Source organism: Neodiprion lecontei, chromosome 6, assembly GCF_021901455.1.
Source record: "Neodiprion lecontei isolate iyNeoLeco1 chromosome 6, iyNeoLeco1.1, whole genome shotgun sequence".
Classification (NCBI taxonomy): domain Eukaryota; kingdom Metazoa; phylum Arthropoda; class Insecta; order Hymenoptera; family Diprionidae; genus Neodiprion; species Neodiprion lecontei.
Window position 1 is genome coordinate 24,400,054 of NC_060265.1, and position 18,329 is coordinate 24,418,382.

General features: G+C 42.2%; 1 protein-coding gene across 5 annotated transcripts in view; it reads right to left on the reverse strand.

Annotated features, from left to right (window-relative positions):
- The window catches only part of LOC107221612 (hemicentin-2), a 302,996-nt gene that overhangs the window by 185,379 nt on the left and 99,288 nt on the right, over positions 1–18,329 (reverse strand). For all 5 annotated transcript variants that reach the window (XM_046743636.1, XM_046743640.1, XM_046743638.1 and 2 more), the window contains one exon: positions 10,546–10,694. In XM_046743636.1, the coding sequence (XP_046599592.1) occupies positions 10,546–10,672 (127 nt within the window). In that variant the 5' untranslated portion in view covers positions 10,673–10,694. The remainder of the gene's footprint in view (positions 1–10,545; positions 10,695–18,329) is intronic.

Genomic DNA, 18,329 nt, shown 5'->3' on the forward strand with positions numbered 1-18,329 from the left:
CACTGAAGAGCAATAAACATTTTTACACAAGACAAGACGCGTTGATTTTTTTTCTCCTTCCATTTCTGCCTTGGAAAAGCAATATGCGTGAATAACGAGGCGTTCAAAGTTGTCAAATAAATCGTTTCACCTTTGTTCAATATCAGAGTGGAGAATCTAATGATGAAGTTGAAACGAAGGCAATAATTATTCCCGTGATAAACTCTGTAGGGGCAAACAAACAAAGCATTTCGCTGAAAAGAGATTGATGAGATCGTCTCGTTATTTATTGCAACACGTGCCACCCACGATCAGTCCTACAGATATGTATGTGTATACATATAGTACATATGTATATATTTATACATAGATTATTAACCAAGCCGAAAAAGCTAACCGGAGATGGGAAGTTGCCGTTGAATGAATATTTTTTTACGGTTTCTCTTTGTCATTTTTTTATTTGCTCATTTTTGTTCAAAGAGAGATTAACCCACTTCAAACTACAAACATCTCAGTTGCACTACACTTGGAACAATAGAAATTTTTAACTCTCAAGGGTGAAGCACTATAAACTTTGCTCAACTCTATCTCAACTTTTCTATAAAACTGCAAGGGATTTGTGTAATCATCGCAATCTTCAAGATCTACACGATACATGTTTAACTCTTTTCTTCTATTATAAAAATTCAAGAGATGACATGTAGCATGCCATTTTTTCAAATCGCCAATGGCAAAATTGTTTAGTGTCAATAATCAGTGGCCAAAATAATAACGTTTAATTACATTCGACTGCAAATTCAGGTGAAACAATTTTGTTTGTTACGAAAGTTTAAATGGTCTGACTGGTATTAGAAAAAAAATTCCAACATTCCACATGACCAATTTTTGCCTGATTCTTTCTCCGTCTAAAGCGGGAATGAAACCCAGTATGCGACGATATGTTTCGTCGTCACGAGATCTGGAAATATGGCATAGGCACTAGGAGGAACACGACAGAAGGTTTGGGTAGAAAATTACATGTTTGACATAGGCAAAAACACAGATGTATACGTATTTTGATGTATTCTCATCTACATCAGTGGTTTAATATCTTCGCTCGCCGTGTATAACACAAAATTTATGTCTATATACCCGTACAAAGGCGCACGCGACTCTGCAACTTTTATTCTATAGTGTATATAATCTCGTAGAACAATCACAGTGCAGAATTAGCCTTATTTCCCGTCCTACGCTCAACGACCAACGAGATATTTCAAATCACCTAAACAACCGCCACGCACGCATTGCCACGGTTGACCAAAACTATAAACCGTTCGTCGTAAATTTGTTCACCCAATAAATAACAGGGTATCTAAAGAACCCTGGAGATTTTATGAGGCCTGAAATTAGCTTGAAATTTTTTTAGCCCAAGGGTCGAAAATATCGGCAATTGCTCGAAACTCTGCATGCTAACAGGAGATAAAGCTTGCCCTATTGAGCGTCGGTCTAACGATTAGGTTAACCTAGTGGCAATTTTTCTATTATAGTTTGGCGAAGAATTTTTGATCGTATTAAAAAAATTGTGTACTTCCAGACGGTTGTAAGAATTTTTATAGATGTCTGTGCAATTTAAAAATGAATTCTGAACTGTATGAAAATTTCATAGACTTTGTGAAAACCGTATCTAATTCGCTTTGAGACGTGTAGACTGTTTATTCTCCAACTGCTGCAACATTTGTGTCTCAAAAAATATCGCGCCTGTTCTACCGATTTTAATTGAAAATATTCACTGGTTTAAATCGTAGAATTTTGAACCACGGTTCATAAGTATTTATTACTTACGGAAACTCTTCGTACCATAAATTATAGTGGAACAGATTACAGCGAAGTACAGGAACATGGATGGAATTTCTGAGTGTAAGAAAGGTAAGAGCCTGGATCCGAATCGGTCTGTTTGTGCGTAACATAGCAAAGCTACCGTGGCTTAACGGGAACGAACAACAAGCGTATAAGTAACGCGAGGGTAATTATTTTCCCCCGCTATTACTCTTCGTTGAAAACGTTTAATGACCATGTGACATGGAGAGGGCGTGAAGAACGAAGGGCTAATTCAGCCATCAGCATGAGAACGGGATTCGGCGTCGAGTTTGTAAAGCGAATGGCGCGTGGCTGTAGGGCGGGATTCCGCCTGATCAATGTTAAACCGCGAGATCATACCTGAAATTTATCACCCTCAGGAGCTTTTCGGGCAAAACGAAAGCTGCTTTAAAAACAAACGAGCCTCGTGCGAATTGAACCAAGAACTTTAAAGCCGTATGGAAATGCCGCGGATTACGTAACCTTGCTATAACGGATGTATAAGATATCGACGTGGGTATGACGAGGATCGTTTTTAAGGGACACGCAGATTCCCTAAGGCTGGATTATAATATCGCAAGGGAAGAGGTGATGTCACTCCGTCAGATTTCTCCGAGGAAACAACAATGCAAAGGTGTTTATATTACATAAGACGGGGTACCGAGCCGAATACCTAAGATCCAGGCTGCGCGTTGTTTTACCTTCGTACGTCTTACACATACGTATCCAGCCCGCTTTCCTCGAGATCAAGTTCTTGCCTGGTTTGCTATTTGGTTTATGGTTAAACCCTGTGCTTGTTTACGCTGACCAAACTGAGACAACTGCAAACGTTGCGCAAACGTTTCGTGCAACGGTTGTGAATTATTCCCGTTTCCACGCTCGTGTAAATCTTACGGTTGCCGCCTTAATCACACACTCGTGTTATCAAGCCACCCTGCATTGTGCGGTTATTCCCCCAAGCTCAACCAGGAACTTCCTCCATTCACGTTGTACACATTTACCTGGATATTTACTGCACAAGCGCAAAAACTTTGCATTATATAAGCAAAGTCCGCATAATACACGGCTATGCAAGTATACGCTTACATTTCGTATAACCTACTTAACGTATATACGCACACCGGTTGGAAAGTTTGCGTTTCTATCAAAGCTGGATCATTCCTCGTTTGCCAATTTTACAGCGCAAAGAGGATTGCCAATATCCCGAATTCCCGAACGGGTATTTTACCTCGCGCCAAACAATTAGAGGCGGACTAATTGAGTCGAACCAGCGGAAGCGGAGGCGAAAAAGGGAGAAGTTGAACTTGATACGTCTAAAATATACGTGAGCTCAACGCGAAACGACGTTGTTAATAGCAGCAGTCGTTAGCGATGACGTAAAAAATTAAGCGAAGCTTCTCACGCTACTCGATTATCCCAGCAAACACTGCTGCTTGCTCGGTGGATGTTTAGTTAGGAAAGAAGTGATCAATGGGGCGTCCATTTTCGCGGTAAGATCCGTAACGAGCTTATCACCCACATTTTTATCGAGTTCTTTTATTTAGGGGGACGATGAAATCCTCGGAGAAGATCACCCGCTAAAACGTAACAGATTTTTTTCTTCTTTAGTACTCCCGCCAAACTCAACGATGTGCAAGGTGAAATTCAACCGGTAGAAATTATTACCGCTGAGATTTGATGATCATTTGGGCTTCGATCGAGTTCCGTTTGCTCAGGCAACTTCAACAGAAATACGTAATTTGCCCAACGGCCAACTCGTAAGGAACGAATATTTACATTACCGTTCACGGGTTTCTCGTTTATAATCACATCGTAAGCGTAAAGGGTAGAAGCAGTACATTTTTTCGACACGTAGTACCAACAGATTAGTTTCGCGATCATCCCACAGACGTAAGACGATGAGAAATTTTAAAATTAAACCAATTCCGCGTGGTACTTTATGCTCGCGGTATTGTTTCATCTCTCTTTAAATTGGCGAAACAGCACAGTTTCACCGCAGGCCACGTCAGCAACGAAGCAATTAAGAGTTTAAAACGTATTTGAGAGAGAACCGTACACCGAAAACGAGGGTGAGGCTAGAGTTGGGGGCGGTTAGAGGGATGGAAATATAAAATATAGGCGGCTAAAATACTCGCGGGAGAGATTTCTGTAGTCGAGTCGTTTACACGAATGAAATCCACCTACTGCGTACACGTGAATAGACGGGCGTGTGTTCGCCGTTATACACATTAGAAAGGTTATACGATCGGAGGGTGCAGGGTGTCAGAGTGTGACAAGAGAGTCGCTCATCGAGGAGACAGGGGGACGAAACGGGGGTAAGGAAAGAGTAGAAAGAGAGAAGATAAAGCAAAAGCGATCGAGGGTGGCTGATGCATAAACAATGCGTCGCTTATTCTCGCCCGATGCAACCCCAATGAATAATAAATAAACTATACCCTGTGTAGAGTAGACATGTAGTTATATAGGTATAGAGAAGCCGATAGATGGACCAAATCCCGGAGCTATGTCGGGTTAGAGAGTGGCGAGAGCAGGTCGAGGCTAGCTAGCTGGGGTCGAACGGGGATAGCGGAGAAAGTGAATGGGGGCGAACGAGAGACGAGGGTGAAAAAGTACCGGGACCAATTGCCATTCGCTAGGGTAATATCGGCCGGCAACGTATAAGCGCCGCTGCTGTCGACGCGCAACGCGCTCGCAAAGGGCGATTTCACGGGAATTGGTTAAACGGGAAAATATAGGAAGGGATTCGGAGAAAAAGTAGAGAGATCGCCGGAAGAAGAGCCCGGCGTCGAAACGAGAGATACCCTGCACCAGCAATATCTTTAATGTGAAAATAAACAGTCATTTGTGTTATTGGTTGGAATAAATCATGTTTGCTCCAATGGTTTCACGCTCTCCTTGCTTACTCGAATGCCCTTCTTTCCCCATGGAAAAAGATACGCGTGATAAATATTCACTCTCGGCAGGGCGAAGACTGCGGGTTTATTAGGTACGATAAAATCACCGAATCTTCAAAAATTACGGTTTGACAATCGAATAAACGCGGACTTTTATATCAAGCTATACACGCGATCCTTCGATAGTACAGTCATTTTTCCTGATTCTTTTTTAACCGTAAATATTGACGACAGAAGCCGTACCGAGCTAGCTAACAAAGTTATAGGGTATCGAGGTGACCCTTGTAAAAATATTCCAAAGAACCATTGAACCCGAACAGATGAGTGGCATCTTTTAAACGTCCACCGTCGCTGGAAATTGGCCTTGTTTCACGTACCACAAGGACGTACCTTTTTCATCTTCAAGATAATGGGAAACCGCGAGCAATTGAAACACTTTTTACAATCTCCCTTGCTTTCAGGAGGTGGAAGACCACTCTTTTTACCTTTCATATTCAACAAATATCAGTACCCAGGTATATATATACATAGAAACCTTTGAAGATTCGAGGTTGAAACGAACATTAAAATTTTTCGGAAAAGTAGAAAATAAAATCGTCCGTCGAGTACCGGGGCTCGGAGGCAATTATTGGAGAAAGTAAAGCAAAGATGGAGCATAATGTGAGTATTGAAGAATGAATACGGAAAAGAGACTTTCGATTCTATGCGTAAAACTTGGAACGCCAAGGACTTGCACTGAATTCGACAATGTTGCCGTTGATGCCAACCAAAAACAGTAAGAAACGGATTACGCTGAAAGAAAAATCAGAAGAAGAAAAAAAAAAAATACTGAGACAGATAGGCCGTTGAAGAGCAGTGAAAAATGATGGGAGAATTCGGTCCCGCGTAACGTAGCAAAAGCAATAATACTTTTCCGAGTGAGTCGTCGATGGGCGTCGCAAAACCGTTCGCAAATTCGTTTTAAATTTCGCGACGAAACCCTCGTCACTTGCTGTCAGCCTAGCGAAAGGTAACGATGCAAAAGCTTCGCACCACGTGTACATGTATTATATGTGTATATATATATATATGTATATGTGTGTGTGTGTGTTTAAATATATATATATATCCATATATATATGTGTGTAACAATATATATGTGTAGGCCAGTGAATCGACAAGATGCAAATAGAAGACGCGGAGGAATGAGGGCTCACGGTAACAACCTCTGCCGGGGTTTCTTTATCAGCCAAGGGCGATCTTTGCACCTCGTTAAGCCGACGACGTTTTCGTCAGGATTGTCATCTTCACCTCCTGTAGCATAACAAGTAGGGCACTTGACCAATCCCGAGCGCGGTTATACCAGAATCGGTTACTCGCTCACCTGAATCGGATCTCTTTCTCCTGATTCATTGAATAATTCATGCGGATCGATATCGCGATGTCAATCATTTACCATGGATGACCTTTGTTCATAACACCTCTAGGTTTGTTCATTCGATACACGTACATTTTTGCTAATCTGATCCTGTTTTCGATAACCACAGTTGTTTATTTTATCGAAATTTTCATACATCACTAAAAAAAGCATTATTGAGACGAAAAATTCGATTTTTTTTTTCATTATCTACAGTTTATCAAAAAAAAAAAAGAAGTTTTCTGCTGTCCCGATTTTTCCCGTCAATTTTGGTGTTTGAGAATGAAGAATTGACGAATAAAATCATGATTATATTAGAAACTATCCCCCTCCTAAGGGGCCATCCATAAATTACGTCACACGTTAATGGGGGGGGGGGGGGGAGGAGGGTATCATCGTAATATGACATAGTGTGACAAGGGATAGGGGGGGTCAAAAGCTTTGTGACGTCACATGTTGAAATTTAAAATACTAAAACACGAAATTTATATATAAAGATTATTTAATAAAAATAAGAAAAAAATGAAGATAACTGTTTTCTTTTGATTATTTTTAAATACATGCATAAGTTTGAAAAATTTGTGACGTCACGTCAGGGGGGGGAGGGGATTCTAAAAATGTGACAACCTGCGACAAGGACGGGGGGAGGGGTTTAAAAGTTCTAAAATTCGTGTAACGTAATTTATGGATGGCCTCTGAGAATACTACAATAACATAAAAACTTGAGCGAATCTAATATAATCATGATTTTATTCGTAAATTCTACGTTCTCACACACCAAAATTAATGGAAAAAATCAGGGCAAATAAAAAATAAGAAACTTTTTTTGTTGACCTGTGTGTCAATATTACGATTGAATTTTCTGCAACGCTACCTGTGTTCAATTGTATTATCAGTTTGTACTAGAGTTCATTGAAAAGCCCCACACTACTCGATTCACTCCAATTGCAACACATCCACAAATGAAAAATAGACAAAATATATAAATAAGCTATTCTGTAACTTGTACAACTCGGGCGAGATGAGAGCGGTGAAACTTAATTAAAAAGGCTAATCGTAGAGAGCTTGGGAACATTCTGGCTGTGGTGGTATATATGCATGTATAATATGTACGTACGTAGACAAGCAAACTATTTTGCAAGCCAAATAATCGGGGACAAAATAGTTTTACAGAAAATTCTGCCTACATGGGTACGTGTACATTGTAGCGGTGTTTTAATCCAAAAGAAGAACCGAGCAACGGTTCCCTCCTACGAAACCTGATTGCATTGCATTGTAATCTTAGTTTTTACAGTATCCCTCGAATCCCCGTCTCATCCGCGAAGCGACTAGATGAGTCTGCCGTAGTGCGTGTATAAAACCGGAGGACGAAAAGGGGCGGCGGTTGTACATTATCGAGGTCAGAGGTCGCTACACGGCGAAGCGAAGCTCCGGCTCCCGAGGCTTGAACCTCGAGTCGCGTCGTACGCCGGGAGTTCACCGCTTAGAAAGATTAGTGTAAGTTAAACCCGGTTGATACTGGCCTAACGCGAAGTCTCGGACCGTTTGAGCGTGGATGAAATGGTTGGAATTGCTCGAACGGCACCCCAACCTGACTGTCCGGACCCTTGAACCCCGAATCCGTTGACTTCCGGCTAAAGAGGAGAGAAAAAAAATTCTTCCGTTCTTCTCGCGACGCGACGCCTCCGTTCGCCGTGAACCTCTCACCTCGGCTATACGTCAACGAGCTAGGATCAGACTGTATGAGAAGATTAAACGATGAAGATGCTTCTGGATAGTGATTAAAAGCTGAAAAGGTTCGTCGACGTTACATGTTACAGGAGAGTAGAAGTCCATAATTCACTCTACACGTGGATGAATATTGTACAAGTTCGCGTACATATCGTACGTGGTATGTGCGAGTAAAGAAAATTAATATCGAGGAAGCGCGTCCAACATTGTTTTTTTCTATCTTCTCTGCAAGTAAGATTCAAGTGGCTTCTTTAGCCAATGTAACTTTCGAGGTGAAGGGAGAGGCCAAGTTAGCGCTTCCGTTTCATCGTTAAGTACCAATAACCGAGACTCTCCCTACAGCGTACGGCCGCTTGCGCGTGAGCAGCAATTAATTACCCATAGAAGGCTTTCAAATCAACTGTCGTGACTCCGCACTATCCTCTCCGTCAACGGTTAAAGGGCAAAGGTGCAGAGAGCCGAAGAAGGAAGGGGAAGGAGAGAAGTTTGACGGCAGACGACCCAGTGTCGACGCAGTCGTTAAAACGTCTTCTCGACGTCATCCCAGCTTCCGTGGCGAGCCACCCGGGCCGCAGATATTCCCTTCTCTTCCTCCCTCTCGCGCCCTTTCGCATTCCGCAACGCTTGGACACCTCAAACTAAGTCTTCCGCGAGCGCGGTTCGGTCATTAACTACCTTATTCCCTCGGTATACGTGCAGCTCTTCGATCGGACAAACCTGAACAGCTTCATCCCTCCGCGTGCCTCGATAAATCATTCTACACAATTTTAACCCCACCGCAGATTCAGGCGTCAATAGCCTCGAAGCGTTACCACGTAATACTGGGTGTAGGAATTGGTTCCGGGTTCCGGTTCCGGATTCTGGCTTCGGCTCGGTTAATTCGACTCATTTTTAGCCGGAAATTGTTTCTGTAGAAACCGATCGAGCATTTCCATTTCATAGTACAACTCCCGCGCTGCTGACGATCGAAGGGAGCGATGGTCATCACGCAGAGAAGTTCCGATCGAAGGCATCTCGCCCATGTTTAGCAGCGGTTCTTTTTTCGTCGATGCACAAATCACTCATACCTGATTTCCAACAACGCGGATAGTTTTAATGTGCTTGGCGGTGTAACTGTCCGATTGGGTCTCATTTTACGGAAATAGAGATTGAAATTGGGCCCGACTCATTGCGACGAGTAACCGAATTTATACACGAAGACGAACGTGGATCGAAACGAATAATAAGACTCGTGTTATTTTAAGTAGAACTGGGGTTTCGTCCTCGAAAGTAGATCGAAACTTTTGTTTACATCGATGTAACTTATAAATGTAAATTGCGATAGCAATGAAGGGATTGAAAAAAGTCGACTTGTTCCGCAGTTCATAACGAAGGCTTCAATAACAGTGCTTCAGTTTCTCGTTGATTTATAAAGCTTGTGGCAGGATTGAACTTTCAAACGTGTTTTTTGGTTCCATTCTTTGATATGCTACGCGTACTTTATTCATATTCTACATGCATTCGAAAAGCATTAACGTACATTGCGTGTACGTAGCTAAAAACGGTCGCTTCGTAAATTTTGTACAACGATGTGATTTGACCGAGATTCAAATTAAATTTAAATGTGAAGTACAACATGTTCTGAGCAATTCGTGACGCGTGTGAAATCTCTTACTCCGGTAAAAATCTACGTCTCGTCATTGGTGAAAGCGAGGAAGAGCAGAAAAAAAACAACACGATTCGAAACTATAATCCTCAATGAATTTGCAGACGTTTAATCAAATTCCCTGACTTTCCCTGGCTTCGAAGTAACTCACGAGAGCCCCCACACGATCAGTTATATCCTCAGACTACCGCTGGGCGATATTTAATTGGAATCATCCCGTGACATCGGAGGCTAGGCTACGGTATCCCCTTTCACTTCGCTCATAAGCAGCTTTAATCCCGACGTTGAGCCGCATGTTCTCATCAGGGCGCAGAATGCGTCAAGTGACGTATATCAAGGGGCATGCGACGGGTGCCATTATCTCGTTAGGGTGGTCACGTCTTCCCGAGGTGGCCTGCCAGCCCGTCACTCTCTCGTGTCCCGGGGCTGCTTCCCGAGCCCCACCCCGAACGCTCAGGCCTCGCCGTTTCCAGCAGAGCCCGCAATAATTTCGCAAGAATCGCGCAAGACAGTTCCGGCCGCTTGAGAAAGCTCAGAGAGTGTTTACCCTCCGTTCGTAACGGAGGCTCGTTTTATTCCGAAATATTTCAAATTATGTGTCGTTGGATGTATTGGTCCTGCTTTAAACCGTTCTCTCGTTCTTCTGGTTCTCGGTTTTTTTTTGGGGAGCACGGAGGGTGGGAAAAGGGGGGTATGTACACCGCCAGCGGGGATTGCCTGCTTCGTTAATATACACGTTAAGGTCGCCGAGAGAAAAACGGCTCGACGGTGCGCGTTAGGGTTCCCTTGGAACGAATTATCGGACTCGCAATGTCGTTCGTTGTCCGTACCCGAAGAGGCGGTCAACCGAGTCCATGTTTTACGCACAAAATAGTTCAGCCGACTAGAGCTGATAAAATTCGATCCGTCCATCGAGTCGAACTTAGACACGGTCGTTACGCGTTGTACGGCCAACGGCATATCACAGGAATCGAGCGTGTGATTTGATCAAGTTCAACCGCGGTGTACCAATTAGAAGCGGAGAATTGATTGGCCATAACCAATTGATCGGCTAATCGACTAACCTGTGCTCTTTGCCGTCGGTGACGCCAACGCTGAGCCTGACCCCGTTCCCTGCAGTGCTTCAGCTCGGAGAAGTTGCGTTACTCCTAGCACCGCTAGGGCGACGTTCAGCAGACTCATTCCAATCATTCTTACTCGTCCATGTTCAGTCCTGAAAGCAAAATTATCACCCTTGTAAAAGCCGTCGATATTTTCGTTGCCAATTTATATGAACATCGTCGAATTCTGCACTCCGGGTTCTTTGAGACCAACCACAATTTTTTCAATTGTTTATCAGAAGTATGAACAGATACGAGCACTTATGCGAAACACGAATACAGCATAGAAGAATGACTATCGATCAGTGTTCGAAACTTGCAGCCTGTACGTACATATCCAATCATCCCTTTGTCCAATATCTGCAATAGTAATTCGCATCGCGAATGAAGAGAAAGTTTCGAGTTGGTAATCAGTTGTTACCGAGTAATGTGTAGAACGTGTTCGAGCAAGTCGAACGATGTTCACATTCAGTCAAGAGATATAATACGTTGGCGGATGGAAAAGGTTTAGAGGGATAATAACCGGGATGATTTCTAATGGTGAAATTGAATCGGAATTGGAAGCGTTGTTTTCCGATTGATTAAGTAATTCGATAATCATTTCGTTAACGCATTACTGCTTATACCAAGCAACGTTCGCGCTTAGCGATCGATACCTATAATAATATAAACGCTAATACGCAAATACAGGTCGTGTGAACCTTTTCAACGATCGCAAAGAGAAAAAACACGAAAAGAAACAACACCGTAAATCGTGAAAGAAAATGGAATAAAGAAACGAGGGCTACGGGAATATCGTAAAAGAGTTGTGCAGAATTCAAACTTATTTCAGGGGTATGGTACGCCACCATAGCGGGTAAAGGTTCGATGGCTGACGTTGTAGAGCCGGTGGGAACGAGGTTGTAGAAATTTTTATTTCTCTATTGTTAACGTTCATCCGTTCCCTCTTTTTTTCTCGTTTTTTCCTTCTTTTTCAGCCCGAAGGGTACGAGAGGTGAACCTCACTCGACCATAGCCGGTTCGCCGCGTTATGTAATGGCTATGTTATCCTGCACCGTGCGGATCGTACAAGTGAACCCAAAATTCGTTTCTCGGTTCCTTTTCTCACTCTGTTTTCGTCGCTCCACCCCGTCCCCTCCCTCTCCCTTTACTTTTACCTAACCACCGATAACTTAGGTATGTGTGTACCAGTCGCGCGGCAAATTGGGACTTATTTCGTTCCGCTCGGACGCCGGAATAGGACCTGCGGGCTGGTGTCGGAGACCCTCATCTCATCCTCATTCTTTCATTCGCCCGAAGACGCCAGGGTGAATACCGTATCGGAGAGACTCGGTTCTTGGGTTTAATAGGATTACGAAATTCACTCCGCGCTGGTGTTCCGTCACGAATCGGCAAGCCCCCAATAAGATTACGAGCAATTTGCATCGCGACAGTTGGCTGGAGCTTCGCGTCTTCCCTCCTCTCCTCCCTCCCCCTTCACCCTGCGCGACCACCTGGGGAAAGTAAGGTCGAAGTGACGTCACAAAGTTCCAACTTCCAAAACGACGTCATATTTCACTTCCCCCTTTCACTCCTCCGACTCTCCTCGAGGCTTTTCGCGGTTCGAGACTCCGCGCCACGCTCGCGCAGTTGCGGAAAGTACCTACCTTGAAGACGGAAATGGCAGTAAGAAAGGGTCTAATATTTATTTAGTAAAATTAAACAACTCCGTTTACCGCGGAAACTCAATCTCGGCCAAAATAATACTAGAATCTCGGAGTTTAATTAATATATACAATATACAGTTTACAGATGATATGCGATTTCTTTGATTATGCAACATAATTGCGCATACGTATACTTATGTACAATAAGTACACCTGGATATCCCTCCTAAGTGACAAAAGTGAGTATGCCGATTGCACACAAGCATCCAAACATCATTCCTTAAAATTTTCCCGATAGCGTGATGCCGAAAGAATTTTAGGAGGCGTATTTTCTCTACCGAGAATCCAGAGGACTTGAAGCTACCTGCGGTTATAATCCACGAGTTCTCAAAAGCATCGTTTGAATAAATGCTTGAAAGCTTCGCGGCGTACACGCTATATCTTATGCCTATACATACAATTCCACAATACCTCTCACCCACGCTCACTTCTAGGTTAAATCACAAAATTCAACCCGACAGGTTACGATTTTCCGCCAAAATACATACTCATACGGAACATGTTTCCTCGCAATTTTTAGATTCTTGAGAGGACACGTCAGTGAAACTTAAGAATTCTTCAATTTGTTTGAAATTTGAACTCACAATAAAATTTCACAAAACAAATAGTTTTCACTCGTTTTTAATCGGTTGCGTTCCACATGTGTCCAAGTATTATTTAAAATAACGTACAAGAGTGGTGTTTTTAGAATAACTCCTTGCGTTACAATTCTCGTCTTAAAAATCTGTAAAAATTCCACAGCTATCGGAGACGCGTAGGGAACAAAATTTTCCCTGGAAATTGCGATCCATCCGAAAAGTGACCACCTAATTGTCCCAATTATTTGTAGTTGATGATCTCACATTAATTGGTAATTGAAAATTTCACAAAAATTTCGGATTACCAATTATTAGGTCATTTAGACAGCAACTTATCGGATCGCAATTTGCGATCGCAATCTGTGGAATTTTTTCAGATTTTTACGCCGATAATTGTAACGTAAGAAGCCTTTCGAAAAACACGACTTTTGAACGTCATTTCAAATAACACCTGAACACATATGGGATGTAACCGAGTGAAAACCCCTTGTTTTACGGAGCTTTATTATGAGTTCAAATTTCAAACAAATCGAAAAAGTTTAGAATATCAATGACGTGTTAAAGATGCCCGAATTAATATTCGCTTAAAATTCTCCACGGTTCGCGCGGTGTGAACCGATCTCACGAGGCGCAAGCTCGCATTTGAGAGAGTCAGGTTTGCATGGTGCACTACACGGAGACGCTTGAACATCGACCATCCTTCATTCTATTCACCTTTGGCCTCGAGAGTAAGTTGTCCGTGAGGATGAATCGACCTCCATTTAATACCCGTCGACCACAAGGACCTTCGATGCAATCGTTCAGCTGCAAGCGTCGCTTAACACCATGCAAGCTAACCAAAGGCCCCATCGAGGTTGACGTCGCGACGCCGGCGGCGCCCTTGGAGGGCCGATAAGTCCTGGAAGAGGAAGTTAGCTCGCGTGTTCGTCTGTCGGTAAATCTATTTCAAATATGATGTATCTTACAATCGACACGCGATTTTTTATTTATTCACAATTTTTTGTATTCGTAATACACCGTATTGATTTCCGATCAATCAGCCACTGTTACGAAAGTAAGAATAAATAAATAAAGACAGCGGAATGTAGATTTGACGGATCAGCTTTATCGGAGCTTATGTTCTTTTGTCAACTCAATCGCAATAACGCATTATACTTTACTACATGGGGCAAGGAATTTCCAACTGTGTCAAAAACGGCGATTGTCTGTTAGTACGGTGAAATTTATTATTCGTACAGCGAGCCATTGACTATAAAATTTACTCACAATGACATGTAGCTTAAGTTGTAAATACAAAAACATTTTTCCGAGTAGCATTTAATTATGCGGAACAGGAAGGATTATGTTGTTATCGCCACCAGGGAGGTTACTCAATAGAGAAAAAACGCCACTGTCTGCGCATAATGTGTATATTCCGTACATATTGTAGACAAGAGATCTGCAGCAGCAGCAGCAGCAGCGGTAAAGTCGGAAGAACGAAACACCCCATAGTCGTTTCTGTGTTTTCCGACAAATTAAAAAGCGCGTAATTGCTTTTTCACCGCGGAGAAATGTAAATCCTCGTACAAAGAGAAAGGGAGAGGGAAAAAGGAAGATAGAGAGTGAGCGGGGTCGTATAAAAAGTGAAAGACAAAGCCCAAGTTACAGGGCGACCGCGACGCTGTGGGCGTGCAGCTGCTGGAGGAGCGGAGTTACGGTGGTGCGATTTTCGCGCTCTAGCGTATTGCCGGCGATGGGGCTGGTCCGTAATTATTAAATTTTCCCGAAAAGCTGCGCGTGTCTCTAATCTGAAAAGTGCGTCGTTACAGCAGCCCAGTTTAAAACGAAACTGAGGCACGAAACCGGGACCTGCGTCTGCGTCGAGACCTTGCCAGTGTAATTAACGGAGTATGTAACGCATTGGAAGAACAATAGAGAAAGAGAGGGGAAGGGAAGAGAGAGAGGTGAAGAAACTAACGAAAGGATTAGCTCGATATGGTCAAGTCAGCGACGACTTAGGCAGTCAGTCTGGATCTTCCGGCCAAGGAGATTAAAAAACAACGTCGCCTGATCAAGCTCAGTCGAAAAATTGTGCACAACGGCCGAATTTTGGTGCGTTATCGCAAGCGCGCCCACCACAGAAGGATAGATCGTCAAAGAAATTTCTCTCCCTCTCCACGAAAGCTAATCATCATCATTTTTGGGTCAGCCCAAAGCAAGCTGGTGTCTCCGTACTCCTCATCGACTAACGCACGGTACTGCTAATAAATCGTTGGGATCTTCTAAACGAACCATTACCGACTATAGCTTGGTCTGAAATCCCAGGCTGACGTATGTAATATGTATGCGGATGAATATGTTTTGTGTATTTTGCTTTGATTTTTGTTATGCCACGCCGCAAAGAGGCCAATAAATTTAGTTTCACCGTCAAATATCCTCCAACGTTTTGGTGACGTCTCTTCCCTATTTGTCTCACTGTATTGACTTCCCGTTGTCATCTAAGGTACCGTCTCTATCGATCATTAAAATCAAGAATTTATAAAATAAAAATCTCACAAGAGTTTACGCCATCCGGAACGATGGATATTAATACCAACGATTCGGAGGCGAGTGTCAGGTCTCTTAAAGCTTCTGGTACGACACACGCAACCGCATAATACTTCTTTACGTGTTCCTCTTCGTTTTGCTCTAATGAGCGTCAATTAATTCGACTCACACAAGCGGATGAAAATCAAAAGAGAAAATAAACGAATAGGAAATAGCTGAGGACAATAACGGAGAAGGCAGATATATGTATATTTTTATTGTAACGATCTCGCGTTACGGAAAAAAGCGATGGGTTCGTTGAGCGTGAAGAAATGATCCAACGGGCACAAATAAATTAAGCAGTAAAAAATGCTTTAATTGACGATACGTGTTTCTACAGAGAAGTAAGAAACAAGACTGTTTTTACAGTAATACTGGCCGACGCAACGACCTTATTCATTTTGTGACAAATGAAAGTTCGCGTATGTCTTTTATCTGTGCCGACTACTACATCAGAAAGAGGGGCGAACCGAGTAATTCTAGAATATAATAAAGTTTTGTTACCATTGGCCAGTGTCCCCTAGGCGGCATCGCATAGGTACATAATTAGGTTACGAAAAAATTCAACAAAAAAGGAAAATCACAGTTAACATTAGTATAAATAATATAATATGACATATTACGAAAGAAACGAGGAGATAAATTAAAAATAAACAGAGAGTGAGAAAAGGTGCTAAGAAGGTAGGGTGCGCTAAACGGACCCAATGTATCTTTCAACTCTACTGAATAGGACATTGCTCCGGGGGTACTTGGTCGAAGACATTCGCCTCAAATATTCACGGAAAACAGACTCCCGCGTAGAAGGAAGACCTCTTATCATACCGTGAGAAATATATTTTTCACGTTATAAGATTTTCGTTTTTTTTTTTTTATTACAAATATTCGTACACAGCAGAGCTTTTATTTCTCATTTGGCACTTTTATTCCTACAGATCGAAATTATTTGTTCATTCATTTTTTGATTATTGTAACCCACAGAATTACAATTTTTTTCGTCGAACGGTACACGCTGAAATTTTTGAAAGACTAAAGACTGATTCACGCGGTTCAACAGCGCTGTATAATCTTCGCCAAACCAAAATTGATGCTACCTGCAAGAGGTGGGTTGAGTTGATCCAGCATTTGAAAATTATTCTTTGAACGTGAGCTGAATTCGGTTACCAGATTTTGGTGCACTACGGATTAGGCTTAACGAGTCGATCGATAATGTGATGTATTAGAACGAGCTTCGACGGTTCATTGCAGGTTTTAAAAGGCTATCGCCGGGAGGCTCAATTCCCCTGATTTTCCGGTTGTTTACCGTAAGCCGAGCTGGACTCAGTAGCTTCCCTTGACTATTTCCCATTCGCTTATTTTTCCTTTTCTACTCTCCGTTCTTTTTCTACTTCGTCTCGAAGGCAATTAGAACGCCAGAGAAGAATGAGACTCCCAATCCGAGCGCGAAACGATCCTAGGAAAGCTTTGCTGAGACCGAATGAGCTTCGAGAACGATCATCGACCCCGAGTTCGTAGATTTGAGATTGTCTACGTGGCGTGTACGGCTACAGGGACAGTAGCGAAATGTCGCTGAGTATCCCGAGGGATGACAGGTTGGACTTAATCTTAGGAGAAAATCTGCAGCAATACGAAGCTTCAGTTTATCGATCAGTTTTACAACGTCGACGGCAAATGATTCTACACGCATATTTTTTGTACTATGATTATGTATAAGATCGAAAACTGTCGTGTAGATGAATAATGATTTTTTCACTCTCTTTTAGCAGCGTGTAACGCGGAAGCGCGCGATCTATTCATCGGGAATACAAGGAGTTTCAACGCCGCCGGGCTTTGGGTACCTGCGTATACCGTCAGAACTGCGGATAGCGCTCAGAAAAAAAAAAATAAATAAAAATAAAACTTGTAACATTTTTCGCTCCATTAGTTCTCTCGGGACGATAGCTGTGTGATAAATTGGTGGTTGTGCGTCGAGTTTTACCTCACTACGTACCTACGAACAGTAAAGTATTTGAGTTCATAGCGAAACGGTTGCGATTGCAAAAAGCTTTTCACCATTCGTTTCCTGCGCCGTTTCTACGTATGTGAACGTACGTATATAGTTCAATCAATCGCGGTTTTTACCATTCTGTGGTAGCCGGCACTTTACCCTTTATTTTTATTTTTTTTTTTCTAGTTATCGAACACCTAACCGCAGTATATTCATTCGAAGAAAAAAGTGAAGGGCATCGTCCCTAATAAAGTTTCAAATTGTATGGAATTTTTAAATTTTTTTAAAATTCTATCAACTGATTTCCGATTGTCAATTTATTTTGATTTACCACGCGTGCAGGAACGAAATGAGAATATATTTGCGATGCAGATTCATCAGTAGAATGAACCATCATCTATATTTCCGAACACAGAAACTTTTCAGTCAATATTTGATGGACATTTGTTCTTACAATAATTGAATAGACGTTAAACGAATATCCAGTAGGCCAAATTGTGACATAGAAATTAAAGCCACGTTTGCAAATATTTTATTTTTCTTTGAATTTTCGACCCTGGGAAATTGTATTCAGCAATTGAAATTTTATTGATATAATACGTGGTCATACATTATTTATGGATTCAGGTATATTGTTCTCCATTTTACTTGCTTCGGATTGCTTTTCCCTTCATTTTAATTCACGTTTTGTTTGCGCTTCCAACAGTACCTCATCTTGAGCGTATTTTAATTTCTTTCACAGAAAATAAATAAAGGAATGAAACATCCGCTTAAACATAGAAGAAAAGCCGAACAAAAGAACCTCGTTTAACCACGGATCGATCTTTCTCTTTTCCTTGCGTTACGTCAAATTTAGGGTGGACAAATTATTCGAATACTATGCAGATTTCACGGATCTTTTGTTCTGGTTGAGGC